Source organism: Xiphophorus maculatus, chromosome 14 (genome assembly GCF_002775205.1).
Source record: "Xiphophorus maculatus strain JP 163 A chromosome 14, X_maculatus-5.0-male, whole genome shotgun sequence".
Lineage (NCBI taxonomy): Eukaryota > Metazoa > Chordata > Actinopteri > Cyprinodontiformes > Poeciliidae > Xiphophorus > Xiphophorus maculatus.
The window spans coordinates 9483609-9510007 of NC_036456.1; the positions used below are offsets into that span (position 1 = coordinate 9483609).

The 26399-nt window shown below is 41.3% G+C and overlaps 2 protein-coding genes across 3 annotated transcripts; both read right to left on the reverse strand.

Moving 5' to 3' along the window:
- Positions 1 to 407: 407 nt before the first annotated feature.
- Positions 408 to 9763, reverse strand: LOC102216611 (RNA-binding protein 4B-like). Of its 2 annotated transcripts, none has more exons than XM_005811545.2 (4): positions 9600 to 9763; positions 6759 to 7111; positions 4897 to 5938; positions 408 to 4136 (listed from the first exon to the last, which is right to left on the reverse strand). In XM_005811545.2, the coding sequence occupies exons 2-4, from the start codon at positions 7105 to 7107 to the stop codon at positions 3836 to 3838; spliced, it is 1692 nt and encodes a 563-aa protein (XP_005811602.1). In that variant the 5' UTR covers positions 7108 to 7111; positions 9600 to 9763; the 3' UTR covers positions 408 to 3835. The 2 variants fall into 2 exon arrangements, with proteins under 2 accessions (XP_005811602.1, XP_023202929.1); XM_023347161.1 differs by lacking the exon at positions 9600 to 9763 and adding an exon at positions 8460 to 9521.
- Positions 9764 to 10845: 1082 nt separating this feature from the next.
- Positions 10846 to 19496, reverse strand: ccs (copper chaperone for superoxide dismutase). The gene is made up of 8 exons (XM_005811544.3): positions 19363 to 19496; positions 19069 to 19141; positions 17774 to 17911; positions 16344 to 16518; positions 15631 to 15691; positions 14787 to 14864; positions 14609 to 14712; positions 10846 to 12111 (listed from the first exon to the last, which is right to left on the reverse strand). The coding sequence occupies exons 1-8, from the start codon at positions 19384 to 19386 to the stop codon at positions 11952 to 11954; spliced, it is 813 nt and encodes a 270-aa protein (XP_005811601.1). The 5' UTR covers positions 19387 to 19496; the 3' UTR covers positions 10846 to 11951.
- Between the last annotated feature and the right edge of the window lie 6903 nt (positions 19497 to 26399).

The window sequence follows — 26399 nt, forward strand, 5'->3', positions numbered from 1 at the left end:
ACTTGGACCAGACCAGACGCACACCCATCAAACCCCAAGACAGGGACTGCTCCACAGATCAAAATGCACCCAGGCCATTCTATCTGTGAGCCTCTCCCCAGCCCTCGCAGCAGCTTCACTGTGTACAATGCAATCTTACGCATGAAAATCAATTTTAGGTGCCGCTCTCAGCACTCTAAATTTGGGATATTCTCATTTGAGAGGCTGGAGAGAGGAAGGAGCTCCTACCCGAACTTACCCTGACCAAAGTGAGCATAGCTGGGCCAGCATCTACACCTGCCTCCCCCTGGGTCCCCAGTCAAATGAGTCTGGTGGTCATTTTTACACAAGAGAGACAGATAATGGAGAGGAACATAAAGAGGAAGAAGGCGAAATGTCCAAACCCTTTGCTTTCCGTCACCACAGTAGTCAGCCAAACATTCTTTATTATCAGTATAAGGTTTAAAGTATACATTTTCTCAATAAAAGGCATGCTGATTTTTGTTCACTGTTCTATATATAAAAAAGGCTAAATTAAAAATACTGTTCTAAAAAAAATACATGGCAAACAAAACATTTTGCAAACCACATAATTCTACAAAGGATGCAACCGGTATGTGTTTGTATATACGACACGGAAAGATTACACTCTGAGATGCAAAAGTCACTTATAACCACTAAAAACCACAGAAGGAGCGGGGAAGCGGGGAAACAATGAGGCAGTCGGGTGATTTCAGGTCTTTTCTGTTTGTGCATTGGTCTGCGGTCAAATACTAGCTGCAAAACAAAAGGGCTGATTGTAAATGGATGGAAGTCGCCACTCTGGACTTTGGCATCAATGTGAAACGCATCAAGAAATCCAATTCCAGATTTAGAAAAAAATGAAAAATAAAAATATAATAAATCAGTATCCAAATAATTCATAAACCCTCTCTACAGTGCCTTGCAAACATACTGCATGCCACTAAAACGTTTTCACATTTTGTCACTTTCAACCACTAACTTCAGTGTAATTTATTGGGGTTTTCTGTGATAGATCAACGCAACGTAGAACATAATTTGTAAAGTGGAAGGACAGGATTTGTGTAAAGATAAAAATTTGAACATTTGTAATCAACCAGAGGTGTCCTGCTAAAGTTTTTTTTTTTTTTTTTTACTTCCAACACAATACCGATATTGCAGCTTTGAGTATTGGCTGATACGGGTACTGACACGATACGATATCAGCACAAATCAAACCTACGTTAGGAATGTTAGAAAAGGTTTGATCAAGTGATGTTACTCAGAGAACAATAGTCATTAACAATTGATATGAGAACAACTGACCCATTTATTATTAACCAACAGGTTTGGGTGGAGGACTTTTGGTACATATCAGTATGGAATCAGGACACCTCTATATTCAACCACATTCTCTTTCATAACTCTTCATAAAATCCAGCGCAGAAGTCTGGTTTGATTTAATCAAACCAGACCAGTGATTAAATCACTGGTTTGATTTAATCCCATCATAGACACAGCTTCTCTGTAAAAAGAATATAACACGACTGCAAAACCTGCCTACCTAAACTGCCAGACAAGGAGAGCACCGATCAGCAAGCAGCCAAGAGGCTCATTGGTTATTGTGGAGGAGCTGCAGAGAGCCACAGCTCAGGTGGGAAAATCTGTTGATAAAACAACTATTAGAAAAAACTGTTCTATAGGGAAGAAGGTCAAAAAGATAGCCATAATGAGTCCAGTTTGCAGTTTGTAAGAAGCCATGCAAGGAACACAGCAAACACGAGGAGGAAGGTGCTCCGTTCATACGAGACCAAAATGTCCGATTTTGGCCTATATGCAAAATGCTGTGCATGGGGAAAAATACTAAACGAAAGTACATCACCCTGAACACACCATTCTCACAGTGTAACATGGTGGTGTCAGCATCATGCTGTGGCCATGCTTTTCTCCAGTCAAGACAGGGAAGCTAATTAGAGTTGACAGAAGGATGAATGGAGCTAAACACAGGGCAATCGTAGAACACTAGATCAAAGCATATTTATGTCTCACACTGACCCGACCAACATTTAACTGAGCATCTGTGGCTAAAAATTTGAAAGCCATGAAGTCTCTTCATTCTACTTCACAATTATGTGCTGAAATTTATCAGCTCATTTTCAGTTAATACATCAACACTCATGGTTGTAAAGTGACAAGATCGCAAAAGGTAGAAATGCTTCTTTTTGCAAGGAACTGCAGAGGACTTGACAAGTAAACTAAAAACATTCTCAAATATGCTTTTTGGGATCAGAATCTAAAGCAGATCTGGCGTTTGATGGAGAAATGGTGGATATTTTGGGGCCACTGGAAGACACTGCCCCATCTCTCACTTCGTTGGTGCTATCACTGCTGTTTCTGCTTAAAACCAAAGGCTTATATAATGAACCTCTAAGGCTCACTTTGTGGCTTTTCTAAAAAAAAAAAAACGTTTGCAATAAACAGACCCATTAGGAGGCGTGGAAGCTTTACCACTTGTAGCCCTCTGGATTCTGAGCTTTGAGGCTCCTGTTGCTTTAGTTGAAATGATTTTTTTTTTTAAAAAGCACTTAAAATGGGAGATCCCTCCACTTAATGCACTTCACTAAAGGCTTTGAGGCACATGACTGACCTTGTCACATATAATAGTTTCTAAAAGGATGCAATCCAAAGATCTTCTGTAAACCTGTTCAGTAGTTGCGCATTGTTTTTCCCATTGAATATTCATCACATCCCATAGGTTGACTTATATCACATGTAAACTATAATGTTGGAAACAAACTATTTACACTTTTTTCTGTGTTTTAAAAAGGCCTCTGAACATGAAAGAGGACCAAATACAATACATAAAATTAAAAAAAAAAAAAAAATCCAGCTACCCAGACTTTGAACTGATGTAGCTTTACATGGAGCTGCAATTGCTGATAGGGTGAAATGTGTGGAGACGTACAGAACAGAGTAAAATCTACAATGAAATTTACAATAAGAGGTAGGCAGCTGTAGTTGGGAAGAGGAAAAGGTGAAGCAGTGTCTTTCAGTGTCGTAGTTTAAAGGTGAGGATGAGATTCAGAGAAGGGGGCGAGGATAGATACGAATAAACATTACAGTACGTCTATGTGTGCTTTACGTTTATTGTTTTTTTTTCTCTGCAAAGCGCAGACTTAGCTGCTGCCGCTGTGTTTGTGCGCTGCAAAATCAAGAGCCCGCACGTCTCACGCAATCACACGTACAACATCCATATCGCATCCAGGACAAACAATCTCCCCAAAATACTTTAACCTTGGTTCTGTTGGACACAGTACAATGCAGCTGGTACACAACAAGTGTACATTTCATCTAAGAACATTACAAATTGATACTCATCAACATAAGGCAAAAAAGGTTTCAAATTAGCTGCCCTACCTGATCATCTAGGCCTAAGTAGAATGGCTGATGTAAATTACTGGAGATTTGGCCCTAGAAAATCATAACTGGGTTGCAGAAATAAAGGCAAAAGAAACGACTGACTCAGTCAGTCTAATACTGGCACAAGTGTGAGACTGGCACAATAAGTTAAAACAGAAAAGCACACAGAATGCCCATAAAAATAGATGAAGGCCTGTCTTCAAAGCTGCACTGTGGTCATGCAAACTGGACCAAGGTTAGCCGATCAGCCCCGTCGTAAAGCAAGTTATTAAGCCCATCAGCCCTCAGTTTTAAATCCCCCAGCCAGTCCCCAGGCACACAAACACACACACTCACATACACACAGAGGTGGTCAAGTTTTGAGTGGAAAAGGTATGTAGGGGTGAGGGATCAGGGCAAAGAGGGAGAGGGGGCGGGGGCAGACAGTTGAGTGCAACTATCGGAAGGGGGGCTCAGGCGTGTGAAGGGAGAGTTCGGGGCGGTGGAGGATGGCCTCCTTGCGCGTAGGCGGCGGCAACGGCGGCTCATACACCCTGGGCGCAGCCATGGCAGCTGCCACTGCAGCAGCAGTGGGGACCACTGGCCTGAGGGCTTCCAGCGTAGCGACTGGCTGGGCAGACATCGCGGAGACTCCCGTGACTCCAGGCATGCCAGCAATGGCTGCCACTGTGTTCGATGGGTAGGCATACTGGAACTGAGGGTACTGCTGCAACTGCTGGTAGTACTCGGCGTAGTACCTAGCCCAAAAAAAGGGTGAAAATCAAGAGGCATAGGTTGCATTAAGGAGAAGAGGACATAGGTAGCAGAGCAGACATAGAAGGCGGAGGTCAAAGGCCCTGACATACTTCATCCAGAGTGCCGAAATCTGCTGTCATTGATGTTGACGCCTGACAAAAATTGCGTCGTTTGTTCGCAAAGAGACATTCGCCCGCCGAACCCGACAACAGGCCTGGGTCGAACTATTTTGACAGAGCTCTGTGCAAAGTGTTGTAAGGTAAGGTAAGGTAAGATAATTTTATTTACATAGCACATATTCAGCAACAAGGCAATTCATATGCTTTACATGAGTTAGAGGAAATACAAACAAAATAACAAAAGAAAAGCAAGAGAATAAAAGTATAAAAAGTTTACAAAAAAAAGACTTGTGTGATTGGCCAGAAGTTTGTTGCCATGTTTTATGAGGAAATTCGCTCCGATAGCGCTGTTTATGTACATTGGTACGATTCTTCACTAAATAACTACTAGAATGGAAAATGGTTAATAACTCCTATGAGAAAATTATACTGTTGTTGTTCAAGGATGAGGCTGTCTGGAGAAAAGTGTGGCACTAGCTCCGTAGGAGTGAGACACTGAAGCGTGCGGGGTCTGCCCCCAGGTGGTCGGTGCCGTTGTCTGAAAGGTGTGTGCGAATACGAAGGCGCTGAAACCACGTGACTGTCGACTGTTCGGCTTCGGATGAAGTATGCAGTCCTTTAATCATCAACAGTCATGTCCCACCTGGCCATCGGGTCTTCCGGTGCCTCTACCGCCTCTTCTGCTGCACGGCCAGCTGGTGTCGGAAGCAAGGGTCTGCGTGGCTTGGCCCGCTGGTATATGAATGGCTTCATCACCGGGTCTGGCAGAAGTGGTGCTGACCTGCGTAAAGGACTACGGTCTCTCTCTCCTGACTTGGCCACAGCGGCTGCCACAGCAGCTGACTGCTGATCAGCCACAACCTGCTGGCCTTGGGCAAAGTAGTGAGCCTGCCTTGCAGCCTCAAACAGGGCTGAGGCTGGATCTGCTGCTCCCATGGCGGTGATGTGAGCGTAGGCTGGGGTGGCAGCACCATAAATCGCAGGAGCTACAGAGTAAGCAGGGTTCACTGTAGCTGCTGCTGCTGGCATCTCTATTCCAGGAGCTGCTGCCAGGTACACAGGGTGGTTGGCTACAGTCGGGGTGTAAACTGGAGTTGTGTAAGCGGCAGCCGCCGCTGCAGCGGCAGCAGCAGCAGCTGGAGATGCAGCCACCTGGCCATAGATATTGGGCGTCACTGAGCTGTACACCTGTGTGGCGCCTGATGTAAGAGCTGCCTGGCTCGCCACGGTCCCATAGAGCTGGTTGGCCACATTAGCACCATATACCTGGCTGGCAAGGGCGCCGTAGACAGCTGGATTCACCGGGTTTCCATCAGTACGTGTGCCAGTGGTGATTCCCGTGAGAGCTGCATACGTGGGGTCAAAGGTGGACGTGTTGTAGACTGAATTGTGCACGCTCTGTTGAACTTGCAGAGGCAGGCCGGCTGCTGCGGCGGCAGCAGCGGCCAGGACTGCTGCCTGGCTCTGGTACTGCTCTAAAGACGGCTTGCCCACAGGACATTCTCCAGCATAATGGCCCTGCTTCCCGCAGTTAACACATGGGATTTTCCCTGTGGGTGTCTGCTTGCTGGGTTGGACCTTGGATAGCTCTACAGACAGTGGCCGGCCCTTAAACGAAGTACCGTGCAAAGCCTCAATGGCCTGAAGAGCGTCTTCCTTGTTTTCCATGTGAACGAAGGCATAGCCTGCGGAAAACAATCATCGTTAGGCACAGCAAAGGTGTTTGGGTTTATACTGCAATGGAAAAGGAATATAGATATTGTTTAAAAGATTACTACAAGAGCTGAGAAAACATAAGCTTAAAAATCCAACAAGTCAACATCTACAAAAACATTAAAGTACTAAAATGCCTAATTAGTAGTTTAACTTCAATAAAATAATATCAAGTCTAATTATATGTTCATATAACTACCAGGGATTTAAAGAAAATACTGTCTTGGGGATTTGAAGATTGAACAACAAATACGGTATCCTACCATAAAACGGTAGAGACCGACTTCTTTAGTCACTAAGATAAAGTTTATCTTCTTATTACATCAAACAACCACATACTGAGAATCAACTGGAGCATTCCCTTCAAAGGCCGTCAAGGTGTTTTAATGCTATATTTGCTTCAAAATTACATGTTAGAAGCTCCAGGTTGTGGCACTATGACAATGGCCTCAACAGACTCTCTACAGCATGGTGGCCATCTCCAGTCTTCAAGAGACGGCCCTGCTCTAGACTCTAGTTCTACAGAAACGAGCGATGTACTGCTTAAAGAAATCATAGTCAACCTGCAACTTATTACTTCCTATACCATGAAATGGACAAACATATCCGTTCTTTGGAAGGGAGACCCAAACTTTCAAATTTATAAAATAATGTTCTGACACATGAGGGAAAAGAAGAAATAAACTTCCAAAGGAATCTTTTTAAACAAATCAAAAATATTAACAACCAAACGTGGTACATCTACAAATTGATGGAAGATAAATCACAATACCTACAAGGTATTTTGCTCACCTTTGACTTTGTCACACTCAAGGACTTTCCCGAATGTCTGGAACAGCTGCTTAAGGTCTTCAGTGGTGCACATCCCACTCAGATTACCCACAAACACTTTTGTGGAGTGCAACGGCCTCCCCCTCGACTCCTCCACCACCAGATTCCGTCCTCGAAACTCTCTCCCATTGAGCTCCCGGACGGCTCGATCGGCCGCCCCCTCGCCCTGCAGGTGAACAAAGGCGAACTGTCGCAGCACGCTGCAGCTGACAACCTGGCCGTACGGTTCAAAAATGGCTGACAGCTCTTCCTGGGTGGTGTCCAGAGCCAGGTTTCCCACAAAAAGCTTCACTGTGTGGCTCTTGTCCATAGCGCTGCAGAGAAACGGAGGGATGACGTTACTGATGCTAGAAATAAAACTGGAATAAATTGGACAGTAACAGCTACATCCTACAGATGAAAGTCCTACATTTTCTGCTGTTTTAGCACTTCTACACATGCACTGTGATTTTTAGGAAAGCATTTCAAAGTTAAGATTCATAAAACCTCAGTTTTGGGCGTATTTTAGTGAATGTTGGTTTTGGTGCACATATTGTACAAATGGTGCATGTTTTTCTACAATCTGCTATATGAAAATGAGACACGTGTCTCCAGTAATAATAATAACAATACCTACCAGCAGGATGCTGCGAACAGTTCTGCTTTTATCAGAATTCTTTAGTCTTTTTCCATTAAACCAAAACTTTAAAAGGTAAAGAAATTGATAACAAAATTAAGGATATATGACATCACAGAAAACATTTTTGGGATCATTCTTAGCCTGGTGGTCAATACAAAGACTGGCATTAAACATGCATCAATCTAATGGGTTCATTTCTTTTCTTTTTTTTTACCAGAAAGGGCTTTTATTTTACCGTCTCATTTGTGTAGCTACAATAGCACACTCCTGTGTGACAATATTGAAATAAAATATATTTTGTACATGCCAATAGGATATTTAGTCTGTTGGTAAACTCACTTCAATGAATGTCCTCACCACAAATGATAGCATCCAAGACACTAAAGGTCACTGAGATTGTTGGAAGAAACAATATCCTAATCCAATGACGTAATATTGCACAGCTCTATTCTTAGTAGTTATTTTCTAAAGTAAAAGGTAAAGCTGCTCCGTTTGTGAATAACAGCTCAGATTAACATGCACAGAAATACAAGAACATGACTAATTGTTTTGTTCAATTGCAATTCAATTCAGAAGAATAGACCTGGCCCAAAAGAAGCCCAGGTCTACAAGCTAAGATCTCAGTCAATTAAAATCCCTTTTAGATCATTTTAAAACATATCTTAATATTATTGTACTTCAGCCATCAACAATCAGAGGTGGCCGTTTAGGAAAATTATTACCCACTCCAGATGTCAACGTCTTTTTCTCCTTTCTTTTTTCTCAAATACAGGACAAATATTCAAAGTGGAATACCTGCACCCTAAGTCTCACTAGGAGAGCTGAACTGTATTAAACTAAACTGAAAGATTGACTAAAACCCTTAAATTAACAACTTTGTTAATCCAATCAGATTAACTTAAATGTTTAGCATAAATCTGAAAAAATAACATATGGTCTCCCTTCTAGCGACGAATGATAAAACCAAATGGACGCAAGATTAATATTCAAATTTACAAAAAAAAAAAAAAAAAAAAACAGAACCACAAAGACCATACACCCACCTTTGAAAGTCCCACAGATACAGTCAAATTAGATACAACAAAGCTGTGGAGATTTTCTTTTTGTTTTAGAAAGAGATCAGATTTGAAAGATTTAATGTACGCTGGTCTCTTTATTTAAAAGCAGACTGATCTCCCCCACAGCTATGAGTCACACTCAGAGCGGCTGGAGTTCAGGAAGGCCGGTGTTTATCAAGTCTGCCTGGATTCACAGTAATAACCACTTTTATGGCACCAAATTGTGATTATGCTTTAAGCATTGCCTTCAATGTACAAAACCCCAATTTATACCAAAACAGATGGCTAAACAGGCCCGTTTTCTTCTCTCTTTCCCCCCCCTCTCTCCAAACAACCTTTTATGGTGGGCAGTAAATCAAAGGGCAAAGCGGAACATGAAACCAGAGAGCGGGGCATTTCTATTTTCTGGTTTCGCCTCTAGTAAGTTACAACTTGACAAAGAAATACACGTCTTCCTCCAAACGAAAGCGCATTTTCCCTCCGTGTGTGGACTGCATGAGTCAGGCAGCATGGCGGCCGCATTAACACTGGCTCCATTGTGGAACAACCGAGCGGAACCAGGCTGCTGATGACGCAGCACGACGCCGAGTAAACACATTTTCACCGCTGCCGTCATTATTCGGCGCAACAACAACAACAACAACAACAAAAAAAGACTTTTAAAAGACGCATGTTGGGTTTGTTAGCTGGCTCACACGCCTGGTTGTCGAGGTTTCCTTGTGAATGGAGAGCAGCAGGAATGCTGGCGGGTTCGTCTAAAGCTAAACAAGCGTAAAAAAAAAAAAAAAGGTCAACGCGAATAACGCGTTCCCGCACATTTAGCCCACCTCACATGACAGCGAAAGCTGAATAAACGCCTAATATTAGCCAGGGCAGCGGCCTTTCTAAAATATATCAACGTAGTCTGGAACAATCGCATTTTTCCGCACAGCAGCGCGTGCATTGCAGCACGAGAGCGTCCTGAGCGACAGCACGGCCAGTAACAGTCTGCTCCTAAACCGGCATTTCCCATTAAAACGCGCATTATTTGTCACCGTTTGGGTTCGATTACCGCCCGCGGGGGGTTTGTGTGGGGGATAATACAACAGAAAAACGCTATTAAAACTGAAGGAGCTACCATCTTACCTCAGCGGTGCTGCGTTTCAAAATGGTAGCGTCTGCTTCCGTTTGAACGTCGGGCATTCTGCTGGAGAAGCTGCAGCGGGGGGAGGGCGGCGGCGGCTGCTGCTGCTGCTGCTGCACCCGGAGGATGCTGAATCCTCACGAAATAACCCGAGAACACACACATACACACACACACACACACACACACAGAGAGAGCTCCTGGAAGCATGCTTAGTTAATTACAGCTACCGCAGTGGAAAAGGATGGCTCACAGCCACTGTGCTGGGCTCAAAGGAGAGCAACAAGTGAGAGAAGACTGATGGATATGAGCAAAAATAGACATTTGATGATGTGTGAAAGTCTCTTCTTTTTTTTTTTTCACAATGTGTTTCATAAAAAGTTTACAAATAAAATCAAACTTTGTCATCAAAAACACACTTCGTTTTTTTAAGAAAGTAAAATGGCATAGTAGCCAGTGATATACCGACACAGAGTAATGCAATGTGAAGTTGTTTGAGGCAGCATTCAGTTTCTGTGTTGAGTAACAAAGAAATCTGGAACAAACTTCCAGAAAACTGCAAAACAGATGGAACACTGAGCTCCTTTAAATCTAGAGTCAAACACTGCCTGTTTAGAGTTGTTTTTGAACCATAATAAAGGAGGAGTTTGATGATGGCATCGGTCAAACTGTAACATTTGTTAATGCTTTCTCAGTTGTTGACTGTATGCTTCTTGTGACTTAATTTTGCTATGATATAAAAGCACTTTCAACTGTCTTGTTGCTGAAATGTGCTATCCAAATGAACTTTATTGATTTGTATTTGATTTTCTGATACAGTCAGTGGAACCAATAACATCCACAAGTCACCTAATTAGTAGCAATTCACTGATATGAAAATTTGGGCCGATTTTAATATCAGATACTGCAGTTATGTCCCATATATTTCATATATATGTCCCTACCCGGTCGACACCATATAAAAAAACAATCACACCGCCTTTTGAAGGCATCCGAAAAGAATGCTTTAGGGTAAAGCACTTTGATGTGAAAGGCCTAGTCAAAGTCTAAAACTAAACAAGATGGAGAATCTGTGGCAAAACTTGAAAACCTATGTTCAAACACAGTCAGTCTAATCTGCCCGAACTTGAGCTATTTTGTAACAAAGAATGGACAATGTCCAACACCAAGATGCGACTTAAAAACATGCATGTAGAATTAGCCTACAGTACACAAAATAAAGAAATAATTAAAAAAAAGCGTTTTCTATGGTTTATGGGGCTGAATTAAAATTTATTTCACGTGTTCAGATTTTTATTTGTACAATGTCTTGAGAAGAATGTATTCTTTTCCTTCCAATCCACAAAAATAGTTTGTAAACATGGGAAAAGGGTACGAATACTTCTGGTATGTTTGGATGGCACTGCAGCACAGAAACAAATGGAGAAAAAAAAGAGAGCGATTTAGCATTTTGGAGGGCATTCAATAAGCCCATTCAGGCATCAGCAGAACAAGACAAATGCTCAATTTGTAAAAAAAAAAAAAAAATCAATGTCAAATTTTCCTACACGCACTCACATAGCCAACACATCACACACCATGTCCTGATATGGATTTTTTTTAATCAAGCAAAAATATACACCGACAGTAAGCAGGTTGTAGTTTGGTTATCATAATACATTCATTTGTCAAAGAAAATGTCACAAGACAAGAGAAATGGGAATGTCACTTGAGTTTTATGGCCCTGATGTTGGCAGCAGCAGCAGTAAAGAAACTCCGTACTGAATGCTGGAAGAAAAGAAAAAAAAAAACTGCTGAGAGCGCAGTCCCTAAAGGCCTTCCTCTTCAATTAGCCCCTTTTGCCCTTTCAATCTGGAGACTTCCCCCTGCTGCCCCTTTAATCTCCGACTCCAGCCACTCGCATCGCCCTTGCGGATTTAAGCTGAACAGATTAAGACGCAAAATGGGTTCGCTCCAAATGCAGTCAGTGTTCCAGATTCGAATCTCTTCAGCAAAACTCTCCGACGAAGCTTCACAACTGAACATGCTACGAGGACGGGTATTTATCTAATGCTGGAGCTGAAGGAAGGTCTGCAGGAAAGTGTTTTTTTTCTATGCTTTAGGAGGTTTTCCTAATCCACCTTTTACAAAATAACAGCTTTGAAACACTGACAAGTATAATGTTTGCCACACCTGCCTTTGTGTGTTAGAAGCAATCAGAGGACGACATGGTTATTGCAATTTCAAGACTTTTATAAATCACTCTCCAAGTGCTCAGTTTTCAGCTCAACCGCTGTCACCAAAATGTCCAGTCTGTGTCTCTGCAGACACGAATTCCTGCGTCCGAACGCCAGGCGGTATGTTTTTGTGAAGATTCAGAGGTGTGCCGCCGGCGTCTCTGGGTTTATCTTGCTCCGACCTTTCCCGGCAACCGGCCGGTCTCTCTCCTCCCACAGCGTGACCCCGTCGCACGCGCAAATCTTTTTGGGATTCTGGAAAAGGCCCGCCGATCTGGCGATGATCCCACAGGCCAGCCTGCGAACATCACAGAAGTGACAGAGAAAATTTCAGGAACGAAAGATAAAAGATCGGATTAATGCGCAACACACTGTCAAACATAAATAATTACAAATCCACGTTGCTCTGTTAAACAATGTTACAATCTTTCAAATCAGAGCTGGGTTTCGACACTAGAAATGCTTCCAGTCACAACCCAAACTCATCCATGTCACCACTGTGTTTAGGCATTCTTTTTTTTTCATACATATATATTTTAAACAGCATTGAGTTTATTCTGCTGCGCCAACTTTTCGTCGGTCATGAACCGAAAACTCCAAAAATGGCAAAATAAAAGAGTAGGAGCACAGGCGAGAAAGAGAGGAAAGAAGAAATATATCGGAACTGATGTCTGTCATCATCGCAATGTTCACCAAAACTATCAGCAGGTCAGCAGATGAAGGTGGAACCATGATTTCAAAACAAAAAGATCTGTATTTGCAGTATGTTTTTTTTTCTTCCAACAATCAAAACTGTGCGCGTTTATGTATTTAATGACAAAATAAAAAAATAAAGTCGGCCTGTCAACAAAAGGAAAATGGCATCACTTTCATCTAGATAGCAAAAACAGATGATGGCATCTCGCCCTCTTTTAGTGAAAACCTAGACTTTTTAACCAAATGATGCATAAAAAAAATAGACCTAAATTTCTCCTGACAGATCTGGCAAAATTTGTTTTATTCACAGTGAGTCTTTCAAGTTTGTAATCAAAGATCATTTGTGGACATGAACAAAATGATTAAAACTAGTTTCTATCGTCGGGTTAGCGAGTGTGCAGAAAATCCACTCTGGATAAACTTCTTTTACATGCTAGAAGGGAAATCAATATTTTTTTTAAATTGTTTTGACTTGGACCAGAATTCTTTGATTTTAAGAGGATCGTGCCGGACGCAACGTGGGACGTAACGCCCAGTGGCTCCTGCTTCCCGACTTCCTCTCCCACCTCCTTCTCCTGTCCCTCCGCATCCATCTCCACCTTCTCACTCCTTCTCCAGCTGCCATTATCCTGCCCCTCATTTACAACGTCCTCAGCTGACACCGTCCTAATGTGCTACCCAACGGAAGCAATGATAAACTTCAAAATTCAACTTAAGAAAAGCGTTAAACCACACAGGAAGTCATTTACTGACTTTATTTGAGCTGGTAAGAAAAAAAAAAAATCTAATGAAACGAATGCAATGAAGAAATGTGAGCCTTTTTCCCGGTCAGACAGCAGGGACTCGTTTTAATTGATCAAGCAGATTCATAATTGATGCACATATGGGCCAACATTGCTGATAGGCTGCCTTTTTATAAAAACACAAAACACACTATGTGCCAAGCTTGGGACGCTAGAGTGATGTAGGTGGCGTTTGCTAGCCTGATGTAGTCCTGTTGGTTGGTGAGGTGTTGTCATGACCTTGGCCCCTCCACCACGCAAAAATCTATTCATTTGGCTTCATCCTGCACCTACTTTTACCTCTCCGTAACCCTTTCAGCCCCACCCATCTCTTTCTCCTTTCTTTTTGGCATGTTGGCTATTTTAACCCACTCCTCCTTCATCCTTTCTTTTCTTTTTCAAATTACGAGGGGCCACTCATCTCTCCCCTTAGCAACTACCATACTGACCCAGTCTGGTGCTGCGCTTTATGGAGTTAAAAAAAAACAAAAACACAAAAACCCCCCCCACATTCTAACCTCCGGCCAGTCCAACTGCAAACAGGCCGGTCCATCGGGAAACCTCCCGACCCTCCCGATGGTTTAGCCAGCCGTGTTCACGTCCACAACTCATACATTTCAGCCACCAAAATGGGGAAATTACAATGATGGAAAGACAATAGTAGTGAGGCCAATGTGGGCTAATCATAACTTATATTGTCATTGCAATAGCGATAGTTTTCCTCATATCCTACAGCGTTAATCCTATTAGATACTTTACTTTAGCAATATCCTTGAGACATAAGAACTGTGATTTTACTTTACTGTAATCTTGGCATTAAGTTTAACTCTTAAATGACCAGTAATAACCGAACTTGCCTGTTCTACGCTGTCAAATCCTCTTTAGCTTTTTAACTACAAATTTGTATGACATCTTTTCCGAAAAAAAATCTGTCCTTTTATTAGCTTTCCATTAACAACATACAAATTGATGTGACCTTCTTATTCTAGATTGCTTGAATGTTTCTTCAAACATCTGCTCCCGTAGCGCAGATAACGCTACCTCCACATTTCCTGTTTCATTTAGTCCTTCCTACTGCCAACACATGGCGAGCATTAAATCCCTTATGATAACGTTTTTCAGAAAAAAAAATAACTTCAATTACACCGAAAATAAAGTTTCCAAAAATCTAGTAAAAACAATAAAGCACCTTTGAGCAGAGCAGGTCGGCAGTGTTCCTTGTTTGGTTGATGAATAAGCAACAAATTAAAACATTTCTGCTACACTGTCCACCTCTTCAAACATTTTACACATCAGTCTGACCTTCAAAGTACGAACCTATCACCAGAGTTTCCAGTCAGCCTGGAGAGAGGATGACCGCCTCGACCCAGGTCGTCTTCCCCGGAGTCCACAACCAGAGATCGACCAATCACGTCCCACACCTGCAGGACAAAGGGGAGCCGATTAGCTCCATGTGCTGCCGTTGTCAAATATGTCATGTTTGCTCCTGTGTTACCTTCAGCTGTCTGTCCTCCAATCTAAATGAAGCTCGGCCATCTGGTCCAGCCACGACGTTCCCCAAATCACCTACGTGCTGCAAAAACACGCAGAGTGTGTAAGAAGATTTAAACAGATGACACAGTGGAAGTCGTCTGTAGAAATATAATACAGTCCTGCAAGAAAGAGACGAAATTTTTTGTCATAAGTTTTAATACAAGTAAAAGGTAAATAAACCTGAGTAAATATAAAAAGCTGAGGGTCTGGTAGAAAATAGGCCAGGGTGTGGTTTGTGAAATTGAATAAAAAATTGATCAAATTAGTTGATTTCTGATTTTACAACAGAGGTCAGTTACTTCTTGCATAGAGCCAGGTTGTTTTGGATGGCTTTACTCCTTAATAAATGAAACCCTCATTTGAAAACGTGATGCATTTACTCAGGCCATCATTGTCTGGTATTAAAGTTTGTTCACCACAGGCATTTATTTGTGATAAAAATGCACAAACAAACCTTTTTTCCTCAGCGTTGTGCATACTAAAGACGAAGTGCTAAAGCAAAGACACGTAATGAAGCCAGAATCCTCCTCACTTTGCTGCATTCACAATCTACAGCAGAACAGCAGTTTGAGAAAACTACACCGCATTTGCTGTATTCCAGGAAGGATCCAATCAATATCTGGGTACTTTTTCCTATTATTGTTTCAAAACTTCATTTCAACCCGCTCTGCCCCAGGTGGACGTGAAGCACGTCACCGAATCCACTTATAAAATGGAAGGATTACACAGCGAGTCCGTTTAGGAAGCTTGGGAGGAAAAATAAATAAATAAAACAGGAAAAAAAAAAGTTGACAAATGGATTGTACCCTTTCAGAATCCTCCGGACCTCCATGCTGTTTTCCAAATGGGTTGTAGTGTTCTCCACAGCTGCAGAGGAAGGACAAACTCAGTTTAATCGGATGAGGAGAATAAAATGGCTTATATGCCGTAAAACCCCTTGTGGAGGCTTACGTATTTTGTTTTGAAGACGAAAAAAAATCACCAATCTTTTTATTCATGTCCACAGCTTTGTTTTGTAAAACAAGTAACCTGGGACAAACTGCGGGGACAAGAGATTCCCTCCGTACGAGGCCTCACCGCGTGGATCTGACGTTTAAGGTAACGGAGATGCATCATACCACAGAATAACTTCAGAAAATGTCTCAGAGTCTCGTTTGCAACTCAAATCTCAACTTGGCGCAGAGCTGTGAAACTTCGCCTAGAGGCTCGGTTTTTAATTTTCTTGATCAAATTTACCAACTTAAATCATAACATCAAATAAATAAAAGGATTTAAATGATGCCCCAGCCACTGTGGTCAGTTTATTTTTCATACGTCCTTGCAGATTTCTTCAGGGGATGGCTGTTTGTTTATACCTATATATATATATTTTCATTTTATATATATATATATATATAAAAAAAAAAATACATCTTCAAATGTCTCCCTTGGATCAAGTCAGATCAGGCATCTGTAGAAATATCTCGCTCAGCGGGGCGTGGTTTCGCCTGACAGGTCGTCAATGAGCCAGCGCTCCCACCTGAGGCAGTCCTGTGTGAGGTCCCCCAGCGTGTGGACGTGCAGACCGTGGGGCCCGGGCTCCAGGCCGTCGATGGTCCCGTCGATCAGGCAGTCTTCTCTGGACAGCTGCAAGAAACGCACCACGCCCTGAATGGATCCAGCTCCAGACAGCATGGCCACGGCTGCACCCAGATCTGTTAAACACACCCACACACACACCCATTGTAAGAGTTGTCAGAGCTGATTTATTTCGACTTTTTCCTCTTTTAAACGGAGCCACTTGAGTTTAAATATTTCCCATTTCCATAACAGCTCAGACTTGCAGTGGAAAACATGTTTTTTCCAAATGTTTTTCACTTTGCTGTTACCTGCGAATTATCATTTAGAAATCATTTGTCTACAAACGTCTTTAGCCGCCCAGTCAAAGAGGATGCAAAGTCAGATCCAGGTCTATTTTCATCTTAATCACATCCTTACTGGAAGCCAAAGCTACTAAAATAATCTGCTAATCTGCGTTTAAAATAAGTTGTAACAATAACAATAATTCATTTTTACGAGATTTGTCACAAATTACAGCACACATGTCTGCACTATTAACCACCTACATATATATCATGACATTAATGAGCATTTCTGTCTTTGATCCAATTCACTTAAACGGTAAGGTAATTATAAAAGGGTGGATCTTTGCAAACATCCTACTTGTCAGACGAGGAGAAAGTAATTAGCTCTTGCCTCACTAGTGTTTGACATACTTTTATCATTATTATTGTTACGAAAGTACTGTGGAAAATAACTTGTCTCAAATACAGGCTACATTCAGTTTTTAAGCAAGACTTGTCTTAGAAATGCCACTGAGACCGTGGACGTCATGTCAGCATGTGACAAAGCAGCCAGAATTTTTCTCTGCAGTTCATAGATAAAAGCAAAATCAATTCCAAATGCACTCCAGGAGAGAAGTGTACCAATACTTCCTATTGGATCAAAAGTTAGAGTAAAAATAAAGGAACTGATAAGATGTGGGTACAATAAAACACCAACAATCAAAGAGCTGTGGTGAGATCAAAGTCCAGACCTTATCGCTGCTGCAAGTCTTTACTTTTTTCTGTTGTTGGGCTTTTGGAGCGATGTAATCCTGACTGAACCGATACCGATGTTATTGCACGTTTATCGTGCATCACTATTATAGTTTGGATAATAGAATTATTTTTTACATTTCCTTTCAGTCCGGATGCTCGCAGAATTACAGTGTTTTGAACTCACAGTATCAAAACTCCTGGATTGTTTGAAAAATACACAGCTGACAGTAAGTTAGGTGGATATTGACATACTGGTGCTTCAGTTAAATTATTTAGCTAGACCACCTCTGTGGACATTTGTGGCAGTTTTTCTCTTTTTTTTTGTTTTTTTCCAGAGGCATCAGATTTTTTTCTCTCCCGTCGTTCTCACCTTGCTCTGATCCACCGATGCCCTTCAGCACGGCCCGGCGCCCCGTACTCTCAATGAGAGACTGAACCTCTGTGCTGGTGAGCGCAGTCTCAACCAGGACCTCCTCTTTACTGAGATCGATGCTAACTGACTTTACTCCTGCAAAACACGCAGCACTCCATCAAAAAGTCATAACGACTGCTACATATTTGCAATATATTTAATCATTTAAATTTATTACTGTTGTCTTTTAATACTGTCTACATACATTGGACAGTATGTCTTACAGCTAAAAACTGTCAAGGAACACGGTAACAATTTTGGCTGCAATTTGCGTTCCAGCTGCTTAAATGGCGATTGTGCTAATGGTTAGTTAGCTCGATTTAAAAAAAAAAAATGCTTTTTAGTTTCTGTTCAGGGATGTCGTTTTAAGACTTTTCAATGATAACAAAATATTCAAATGATATATTATTTTCTCCTCCATTCCTGTTAACGACGTGGTGATACTTAGAGGCAAAGCTTTGGTCTCACAAAATCTTGTTTAGCTTGCTAAAACATTTGGAGAAATTATTAAATTATGTTAATTGTCTGTAAGTTAATGTTTCCTAAGTACATATTTACCGATAAATAAATGAAGCATGCCTAATTAGCTCATGCAATGTTAAATTTTAATGAAACATTTGAAATAATATGTCTTTAACAATAAGCCAATTACAAATTAATGGCTCAATGTTGTTTCAGGAAAAATATTATCTGCCCCTACTATAACAATGAATATGAATTACACATAAACAAAGATGAACTTTTGGCTCAGTAAATGGATTGTTAAATGTCGATTAGCTGACATTTATTTTAACCACCACAGAATGAAAACATAAAACCAATTTTATTAAAAAAGGTTGAAATTATTATTGTTTTCCTTTTGGTAATTTGGGGTCACTAATTTTCACTTTCAATGTAAATCCAAGAACAGAAATTATCCCAGAATCTTTGCTTCATCTCTTATGTTTTTTTAGTCGGCATACAAAAATATTTAGATCACTTGGATTTGATTTTATTCTTTTGGTTTGGAAATGCAAAAATGCTTTGTGAGAAACGACTCGCATCGAAACCAACACAAACAGGACTGGCTGGTTCCTGTGCACCAGAAACCAGCCTGACTTTCTTGTGCACAGAGTTCTTTGAGCACATTTTCTTTGGTGGGCACAAAAAGCTAACAGTCACAAACACTGGAGGGGACTGAAATAATAGAATTTCAATTTACAAACAGGATTAAAAAAAACCAGCAGTAAGTTTCACAGTTTGAGCTTCCTCACCTGCTTTACCCTCCAGAGCAGCTCTAACTTTCTCCGCGCAGCTTTCACACGTCATCTGAACTGCAAACTCCAGCTGTGGAGGAGAAACGTAACAACATACATTTTGATCTGTACCAGCGGCTGTGTGAGCATGACGGTTGTATTGCAGCTGCGCAACAAAACGGCACCGAAATGAAGAAGTTTCATCTCGGCTGCGTATTATAAACAAAGGCGCGTCTTGTTTTTCCAAGTAGTAAATGTTACGAAACAACAGAAGAAGACGAAGCAAAAGCGTGATGAGCATCGCTGTCGAACCTTGGCTGGCCTTTCCGTATCCATGTTGTGGACCACTGTCCCCGTCTGAGCGGTAAACACCGAATTAGTCAGTAAAAGGCAGAGTTTTCTGGAAACGGAAATGACCCTACCGGCCAAGCTAACGGGCGCCGCCATGTTTGTGACGTCAGAGAGACGTCCGCGCACGTTGCTTCCACCAGGCGTCGATTCGGTGTTACTGCAAAGATACGATGTTTAGCATTGTGTTCAGATGTTACCGCGGTTTTCCACCTTCCTGTCTTACATTAAGTCGGACTAAACCTGTTTTGTGTCCGTTAGTGTTATCAATTTCCCTAATAATCGAAGAGAGATTATTTTTACTGGTTCCTTAAGAATCAAAAATGATAACACTTAAACAAGTTGGGAAAACCCAGACGGTGATGTCATGAGTTTTCAATATAGCAAAACCTCTATACATTTTTGCTAACCCTTGGGAGCTGTTTTCCAGATGCCTGAAGGTTCCACACTCACATTTTCAAGGAAGAGAACAGGTTTTGTGTCAGAAATTAATACTTAAGCAAAAGAAAAAACATAACATTTTTCATAAACACACAAGAACACCTTCTGAAAGGTCATTTCTGATGACCTTTTAGCCTTAGAGTTAGTTTGTGCTAATACTTACCTTAATTCTTCAGAATAGACAATTGTGCAAAAAACAAAGAAATTGTTTCAGAGACCTCCAGACAACCTATTTATTCTTCTAAAAATAAGTAGAGGCTAATATGTGGGAACAGTTTCATTACTGGTGGCTTTCTTTCATAGCACTGTGTTAAAACGCACATATGCTCCAATCTAGTCAAATGTTCCAAAAAGACAAAAAAAAGAAAAGAGAAACCCCCAAAACAAACCATGTCTTTATAACAACAGTAACTTTTCTGAGATAATGGTTTAAAACAGTTTAAAACATATGAGCAGATTAGCTGATGATCAGTTAAAATTGTATTTAATTAACAGCACCTCGCTGATACTTCCATTTTGAATTCACTTGAAAATAAGGTGTTTTTAAAACACACTGGATGTGTGTTTAACACGGGCTTTATTAAATAAATCATAATCATAAGCAATACAGCGATATATAATCCGTCACTGATTTTTGTTTTCTACTTCTTCAGATCTTCTGGAGCCTGGCTTGCCTTCTTGATTTTATCGATAGAATAATATATGTTCTACTCAAAGGAGAATATATAAACTTCATGATTATTTCAAAGAGAATGTTTTATGTAAAAAGGGAAGAAATACATCACTGGTGGAAGAATGAAGAAAATGTCAGCAGAAATATCTCTAGGGGTTCACAAATACAGATACAGATCAATCTAATCCTGTGTCTCTAGTCTTGCACCGTTAATAAAAGCAGGAAGTGAATACTTTGCAGCTGGTCAAAATGTAAACAAAACCCATTCGTTGCTGCATCCTCTGAGTTTCCGTCAGCTGAAAAGCGTAACTAGTTTGCATGCCTTTCATCACACGGCTGGAAATATCAAAGACGCCTTTGGATCCGTGCAGAACTGGGTTTTAATCTTCAAAAGGAATGCCTCCGATACCTTCATTCACTTAATTAAAGGAATTCACAGTGAAACGGAGCCGCATCTTAAAATCTCTACTGACTTAATAGATATTCTGCCATCACACTCAATGTTACCGTACAGAGCACTGCAGGTGGAGGCTTCTCCTTTAGTCTATTTCTTTAGATAAGCCTGTGCTATTGGTTGCTCCACATGGAGACACAGAGAAACAGTAAGCGTATCTCACATCTCCCCTGTGAGATGACGTTCTCCAAGGTCGGAGAAACAATCCAAAAACTGAACCAAGTGGACAGGAAACAGCCAATAAACAAGTTAAATAGAATTTATGGAAAGTAAACAAAAACACTGCAGGGGTAGGGGGTTCAGCGGAAAATCACTTACAATCCAGGACAGGAAGCAATATAACATATTAATTAAACCCAAAACACCCAACACAACCAGAACATACAAGGAGAACTTTACAAAAAAGTCAAACAACTTTCAAACAAACAGTATTGCAGAAAGTTTATGAATTCTTAACAGTTTAGATTTTTTAAGCAGCTGGTGGAAATTGTATTGACATATATTGTAATTTGTAACATTGTACGTAACTGAAAAAGATGAGTGGAGACAACTCGATTTTGGTCAAAGTTTCATTAATTCAGTAAACTTTTGGGCGAATTGTGAAGTTACAACATTGACTTTAGTTCATTTGAAGTAACATGTAAGGATATTATGTGACATTGCGGATTGGTCATTGATGTATACCAAAATGCATTGCAGCAGCAGAAAATGGAGAAGGTGAGTGAGCACATAATGCTCTCCTGTTTTGAAACGACTATTTAATTTGTTGCAAAAAAAAGAAAGAAAGTTTTTGGCAAAACAAGTAGACTTTTAAAGCGTCATCTTTGTAGTCAGGTTACTTTAAAATGTGCTCCAGAGTTTCCAGAGCAGTATAGTTTTACTAAGTTTACTCGCTATTACTTTTTCTTGCCATCTACATTTATAGTAGGAACATTTTTAAACTGTGTTCTCGAAGTTCAGAGCACTTTCGCTTTTCCTTGTACCTCCAAGAGCGCAACACCAACTCATCCAAGCGGTCATGCTTTACTTCTCTGGGTTGTGGTGACTTGGTGTAATTAATGGAAATATCTATTCTGCTCTCTATCGGAAAATTGTGAAAGAGAATGTCCAACAGTACAGTTTGAGATCTTAAGCCTATCAGAAGCAAAGTGATGGGGGTCAGACCAGCAATTCTGCATCTGGACGAGTCAAAGGAGTGGCCAAGTCAAAGTCTGGACTTAAATGTGATTAAGTTGCTTGAAAATCTTGCAATGTGGCTGAATTAGAACATGCCGGCTTTGGTGGTGAAGACTGGCAGCTGATGGGAATACTCGATTCGAAAGGTGGCACAGTCAGTCATTGGATTTAGCCACTTACCTTTGGATCAATTTCTTGTCTGTTTCAGTTATCTTCATCTGACATTAAAATTGGTTTGACGATCTGAACCAATTAGGTGTGACAAAAAAAACCAAAAAAAAAACAGAAGTAGACTTTAAAGGGGAGAAATCATTTCATACAATCGTTGAAAGCACAGTGGCTTAAGCCACTCAGGAAGTGAGCTAGAGAGGAGCAGATATACGCAGAGTAATGATGATTGATTCACGGAGAGTCCTACAGTCCAATCTCATAATGCACGCTAACACTACATTGATCTGCAGATTAAAACACCGCTTCTGATCCCATTTCAATCAAACTGTTTTATAACGGGGGGTGTGCTTTGTCACGTAGCGTTTACATCGGCGCAGGAATGCCTTTACATCAAAACAACACCTAGAGGCGAATGTTTTACACTGAGGTACGTGGAGCAGCTGCTCAGTCAGAACACAGCCTCCTCTGTATCTGATGGCTCATTGGCTTTGACCCTTGACCTGCCATCCTGAGTAACATGACTACAGGCTGCGAGAGGCCTGAGCTTGCCATGGGACAGGCGCAAAACGCACAAGAGCTACATTTCACTCTCACTCTATTCAGCAAATAGGAAACGAACAAAAACTTCTGTCCTCCACTAGATAGTCTACACTGATCTCTGTTCTGAGGGGACAGGGAAGGGTTTTCTACCTGCAAACGCACACATTCACACTCACAGAAAATGCTGGAAAGTGAAACCTAATCACTGCACTTAGCTCCAAGAAGGGAGCCAAAGAGGGAACGAAAGAAGAGAAAAGGGGAAGATATTCGGGTGGATTGGGGACAAGATTTGAGTTGGGGTGGATGGAGGAAGTGGGGAAAAAAGAACATAAAAGAGGAAGGGAAAAAATAGAAGTTGATAACGAGTAGTGTGAGTGTGTGTATATTGGGGGACAAGTCGAGAAGTGCTGACAGGCTGCGATGACAGATGTGCTCAGAACAGTGGAGGTTTTATCTGTACCAATAAACGAGCCACTGACCTGGGGTCTGCTGTAAACCCGTCTCAAATGCTCAGGGAGAACGTCGCAACTCTTGTTTCAGTCACCGAGCGGAGAAGCAAAGCTGACCACACTTTATTTTTAGAGCGAGAAAGACGCGGTTCCCTTCACGGAGGAGAGCCGTGTGCTGAGACCCACCAGGCCCCACGCTGACGGCTCAAATAATCAAACCTAAGAGATCATACATATGCTAAAGCACACCTGGAACAAGACAGAGTTAATCAAGTACTCAGGAGAGAAGGGGTGTTGTCTGCCTGCTCTCTCTGGGAACATCCCAATTAAATCAGCAGCCTATTTAATATTTCTGTGGCGTAGCCAGAGATGAATTTCGCTTTCTCATACTTTTCATGAGAAAAACCAAAAAATTAAACATGTGAATTTCAGACAATCTTCATTTGGAAATCTTTTAAATAAACCTTCTACTTTATTTCTTTGCACTTTATTGACTCTTTGCACGTGACGTCACGCTCTTCAGAACTCCGCCATCATGACTGACGTCAACACAACCAATGCGCTCCTTTAAAACTAGTCAAAAAAACAAATATCTGGCAGCCTAATATCGCTCTTATTTAGTTAGTTTCACTTTAGACATGGTCACAGGGCGCTGCGCTGTCGGATGTAAACAGGAAAGGATTGAAACTAGGGTGACCAAACGTCCGTATTTCACGTCCTGTCCCGTGCATCCGGGGTTTTTTTTAGAAAGTGAGGAAATGTCCTGTTTTTTAAATTTCCTTCATTGGACCATTAAATTTACAAGCACTAAGGCACTGCGCACGGCCCTGCGTGTGAAGTAATCCCTGAGCCGCGTCAGTGCGGGCAGCCCTGTTCTTAATCAGAAGATAGATAGCGTTTCTGTCAGTACGCCAACAACATACGAAAGCGCAAATGTATGGAGTTTCCCCGCTTTTAGCAAGTAAGGTCCTTCTCGCTTTTAGAGGTAAGACGATTAACGTTTGTAGTGATATGTCACAGTGAGGCTTCCGTAGCCCGGGGGCGGACTGTTGAGCATGCGCTGTACGTCCAGTAGTTAGTAGTCACACAGAGTAATAAAGCTGAGTTCTACAAGCTGCATAACGGGTCTATGTGGAGTTCTTCACAAAAGATAGCTTTTCAAGACGACGTTCATAAACTTTATAAGTTAGATATTGCATTATGGAGAAGGTAGTCCATAGAACCATTAGTAGTCGGCAATTTGATCAACATGTACGGAGGAAGGGGTATGGGTCGGTTTCTAAGCTAGCTATTTCAAACTTTTGTAAATACCGCCGTCTATGAGCCCCAACCAGGTGTGTTACGTTCAGGGACAAATGAGCTTGATTCAAACAAATAGAAGCCATGAATAAACTGACAAAAACAACTTTGTTCAATACTCCCGTCCCCCACTTCCGACATCCGTCATGGTACCTCAAATGATTAAGTGCCGTATTACAAAGGGTCAGCAGGGGCAATATTATATATTTTCCAGGTACATAGTGCCGTTTTATAGGATAATCAAGTAACTACGTAAACGTCAGTTGTTATAAAAATGCTACATATATAAACATCTTAAATATGACTTAAAAGAAATTTAATTTCGTAATTTAATGTCTTGAAATTGGGCATCTGTCCCTTTAAAAATTCCTGCTCTTTCTGAAACTCTGGCTTCAGGAAGCCATTAAATCAGCGATCCCCTATTAACCCTTTAATAATGTTTCAATGTTTTACTGAGATGTGCTCAGCAGATGCGCTGTTTTACCAGATGCCTGTTAATTGCTGCTGGCTAGTCTGAAGGAGCTGAATGGGGGAGTCGCGGTTGAGGGCTGCTCTGCGAGGCGGAAGCTCAGAAACTTAAGCTCTGAGGAGGAGCAAAGGTGTTTTGCACAGCTGAATGGTTGCCACGGGAAATTCAGGGATTTCTCAAACATCCATGAAAGCGGTACTCCAGGGAATAACATTACAACATGATGTAAAGCTCAAAAAAGTAAATTTTACCCAATACCATCCCTTTAGCAAATTGATATCATGATAAGGAAAGAACATTGTCTGGAAATGTTGAAGCCACATCTAGAGGCATCAACCAGGAAATATTTATTTCCAATGGGTCATCTGAATGGAAAAAGACTTGATTCAAATTGCCAAATTAGGCAAGAACAGCAAAGATGCTTGGTGTGGCCATCTTAAAACATTGAAATCAATCCTATGGAGAAGTTGTTTGTAGGTCTAAAATGGCATGTAAGAGCGAGGCGGCCTACAATCTGTGTGCTCCAACCTTGTCAAACGTTATAAAAGGCTAATTGTCTCCCTGTTGGCAAATGGGATTTGAGTTTCTAAAGTTTTCAGTGTGAGATTATGCTTCTGCAATAAAACATCCTTTCATCTTAGAGATTTCTGCATATTTTTTCCAGGGTGCAAATACTTTCGTTCTTAGCAAATCACTACTGTATAGGAAAATGATTACAGCGAGCTCAGCTGACCTCTCTCCTGTTTTACTGACATCAGACCCCACAGACCTCATGACACTGAATTATTCAGCTCCAGAGGGCAGGGGCGTTGGGGCCAGAGAGCAGCATAGGGTCCCTGCAGAGGTCAAAGTAATGTCCCCGCCCAGTCAGAGTGTTCTTCATGCCTGCTGATTGCACTGGGATGGCTTGAATGGAAGACAAAGTGAACCATGTCAAGGGACGCTTCCGGCATCAGCACGGCACACCCCCACCTCTGCACAGGAGACAGAATCCCTTTCAAAGATTTTTGTTGCCTAACAACCTTTAAGGTGAAGGTTGTGTGCTTAAGTAATATTTTATCAATGAAATCAAAGCAGTTTTCATCTGTATAAATTACTTCAGTGTGAAAAGCTGTTCAATTTTATTTAACTTTAAGAAGCAGTGGCGTGCACAGACATTTGAAGGGCCAGGGGTGATCAGGTATTAAAAACGTTTTAGAATCACTCAAATGTTGTTGAGTTGTTTTGGTTTTTCATTTGATTCTACTTTCATTATTATTTTGTGTTAGTTTCTTATTTTGATTACTGCTGTCTTGTTCCACTTTTTCTTTACTTCAGTTCGTCTTAGTG